The 2,758-nt window shown below is 54.4% G+C and overlaps 1 protein-coding gene across 1 annotated transcript; it reads right to left on the bottom strand.

The window, feature by feature from the left end:
• Positions 1-236: 236 nt before the first annotated feature.
• LOC120652237 (myb-related protein Zm1-like) lies at positions 237-2,286 on the bottom strand. The gene is made up of 3 exons (XM_039930003.1): positions 1,722-2,286; positions 1,435-1,564; positions 237-1,275 (listed from the first exon to the last, which is right to left on the bottom strand). The coding sequence occupies exons 1-3, from the start codon at positions 1,852-1,854 to the stop codon at positions 567-569; spliced, it is 972 nt and encodes a 323-aa protein (XP_039785937.1). The 5' UTR covers positions 1,855-2,286; the 3' UTR covers positions 237-566.
• Positions 2,287-2,758: the final 472 nt, after the last annotated feature.

Below are 2,758 nucleotides of genomic sequence, written 5' to 3'. Positions count from 1 at the left end.
ATTATCTAATTAGCAATAGTAAGATAGTTTAATTCAGCAAGACTCCATGATTAGTTACCATCCGAAAAAAGGTAAACCTGGTACAGGTGTTAAATTATGGAAGTACATGTACGCTAGGTTGCATCCACAGATCAACCCAAGAAATGGGACCAAAATATCATTAATGTGCAAAAGCGGAAACGACAAAACCAGAGCAAGGGGACCTCAAGATAAAGTCAAATACATGCATGCTCAGCTAATCCACATAATAATAATTCTCATTTTATTTAACCTTCTGCCCATTCATCTCTTTCTCCCTCTCTCTGCAGTATTTACTAATTACCATCGTATAGTATATATGTAGTACTTTACATGTGTGGTAACACTTCAATCTTTACGTAATCATCACAAGAAACGAATTCTCTGATCATATCAACAGCCACAAGACAATCAAGAAGAAGGTGGGGGGGGGGGGGGGGGGGGGGGATAAGTAACACCAGGTGAAATGCTCGTAGTAATTTGCATCTCAGTAATAATTCGCAGTGACGAACTGTTTCTTCTTTGGTGGCGGGTTCTTGAGCGATGGATTAGCACCAGTTGCTAAGCCCATGGACGTCGAAGTGCACCGCGACGTCGTCGTCCTTGCCGCTGTAGACGCACTGCCCCGCGGCCTGCAGGGCGCCTTGCTGGCTCGCGGCGGCCTGGAAGGCGCCGTCGAAGTACTCCGACCACCGGAGCTCGTCCAGCGCGCCGGCGTAGCTGTCGACGTGGCCGGCGGCGTCGGGCACGGCGTTCGGCCCGAGCTCCAGCCACGGGAGGCCGGCGCCGGCGACGTCGGCGTTGTTGCAGTGCTCGGCCTCTGCCATCGAGGTGAGCGTGCTGGAGCTGGACGCCGACGGGACGACCGGCGCCGGAAAGGCGCCGCCGCCGCCGCCGCAGTGCTGCTGCTGCTGCAGCGCGTCCATGTCGAAGCAGCCCCCCTGCAGGTAGCACGACGACCTTGATGGCGGCGGCGCGGGGGCGCCGGCGACGGGCCAGTCCAGCGGGAGCTTGACGCCGTCCAGCGGCATTGGGTCCGCGAGCGGCGCCTGGAGTGGCGCCGTCGCCGGGATGAGGTCGACCACGTCCCCGAACACCGCGCGGCAGGCGGCGGCGGTGGCGGCGGGCTCGGCGAGCGGCTGGTGGGTGGCCGGGTCGATGCCGCGCTCCCTGAGCCTCTTCTTGATGTACGAGTTCCAGAAGTTCTTGACCTCGTTGTCCGTCCGGCCGGGCAGCTGCGCCGCAATCTGAGACCACCTGCCCATGCATGTCACCATGTCGTAGTTGGTCGCCAATTCGCCATACAATATTATAGTATTACAGATACAGAGAGCTAGTAGCATTCTTGTCAGGCAAATTCAGATGCCTGAAAGAGTGAAAGCTGCTTACTTCAAGTTGAAAAAAAAAGCTGCTTACTTGTTTCCCAGCAAGGAGTGGAGGTGTATGATGAGGTCCTCCTCCTCCTGCGAGAATGTGCCTCGCTTGAGGTCGGGCCTCAGGTAGTTTATCCACCTCAGCCGGCAGCTCTTGCCACACCTCTCAAGGCCTGACGAACAAATTGCCCAAACAAATAAATACAATGCACCAATTAATACTATTTATTTTAAGCCGAGATGAGTAGCTATACTACTGAACTGTGTGCTGGTGCTCTATCAGGATCAGAGTGGCTGTATGCAGATACTGGTAATAACATACATACATACCTGCGAGCTTCGGGACGGAGCTCCAGCAGCCGTGGCCGTACTTGGCAATGTGGTTCATGAGCTTCTCGTCCTCCTCGGGCGACCAGAGCCCTCTCCTCAGCTTCTTCTTGTGGCAGCACGACTGCTTCGCCATGCCGGCCGCGCTAGCTAGCTGCTTAACCCCGTCGATGTCGTCGGTCGCGGCCGCGCTGCGCCGCCGCCACCGATCAACGTCGTCGTCCTCGACGATGATCGATCTAGCTATCGTTGTGTGGTAGAAGCCGAGATACGATGGTGGCAGGGCGCAGGCAGGGTGGGAAAGAAGGAGAGACCAGCAGGACTGCAGGTGAGGCCGGGGATATAAAAGATGCCAGCCAGCAAGCAGTGCGAGGAGGCCAGAGGCCTGAGCTGCTTGGAGTTGGAGCGAGCGAGCGAGGGCGGGGAAGATGGAGGTCGCTCTCAGGTAGGTGCCGGCACAGTGCGGCGTCCTCCCTCCGCTGCCGCCTTTACAAGTGGAGCGATGGCGCGCGGCGCGCCCACACTTTGCTGCGTTGCACGGCTGCACATACAGCGCGGCCTCTCGCTTTGCTTTTTCGCTAGCTAGCTAGTAGCTGTGTGCGTGCGTGCTAGAATAAATAAAAAAGCTTGGTCATGAATCGTGTCATGATAAGGCAATCTTCGCCGGTGAGAGCTCATAGGCCCTCTTCTCTCTCTCGTAACTGTCCACACACAGCTGTGGTGGGGCAGTTGACACTCCGGGGGCGAGCTCTTAATTTCTCTGCCACCTTTTTTTTCTTTCTTTCTCGCTCATGCATGATATCTTCACTGACCTTAGCTTGCTTTTTTCTCTTAATCATTACTCGTCCCTCCGTTCTCAAACATATATGTGTGCGTGGATTCTAGACCTAATACTTAATGCAGCTAGCATGTGCAGGGTCAAATTGCAGTTAACAACTTTGGCTAAATGATGTAGAACACAGAAATATCCAAGTTTAACTAGCCACATGGTAAGCATGCATGCATGCATGTTGCTGTTGGATTTTTCAAAAATTATTTTC

Source organism: Panicum virgatum, chromosome 9K (assembly GCF_016808335.1).
Source record: "Panicum virgatum strain AP13 chromosome 9K, P.virgatum_v5, whole genome shotgun sequence".
Lineage (NCBI taxonomy): Eukaryota > Viridiplantae > Streptophyta > Magnoliopsida > Poales > Poaceae > Panicum > Panicum virgatum.
This window is presented reverse-complemented; position numbering and strand designations above follow the sequence as displayed.

Coding starts and splice junctions, on each gene's coding strand:
- LOC120652237 (XM_039930003.1), bottom strand. CDS start 1,854: ATGGCGAAGCAGTCGTGCTGCCACAAGAAGAAGCTGAGGAGAGGGCTC. Junction 1,565..1,721: donor CTCCGTCCCGAAGCTCGCAG/GTATGTATGTAT, acceptor TTTGTTCGTCAG/GCCTTGAGAGGTGTGGCAAG. Junction 1,276..1,434: donor CACTCCTTGCTGGGAAACAA/GTAAGCAGCTTT, acceptor ATGCATGGGCAG/GTGGTCTCAGATTGCGGCGC.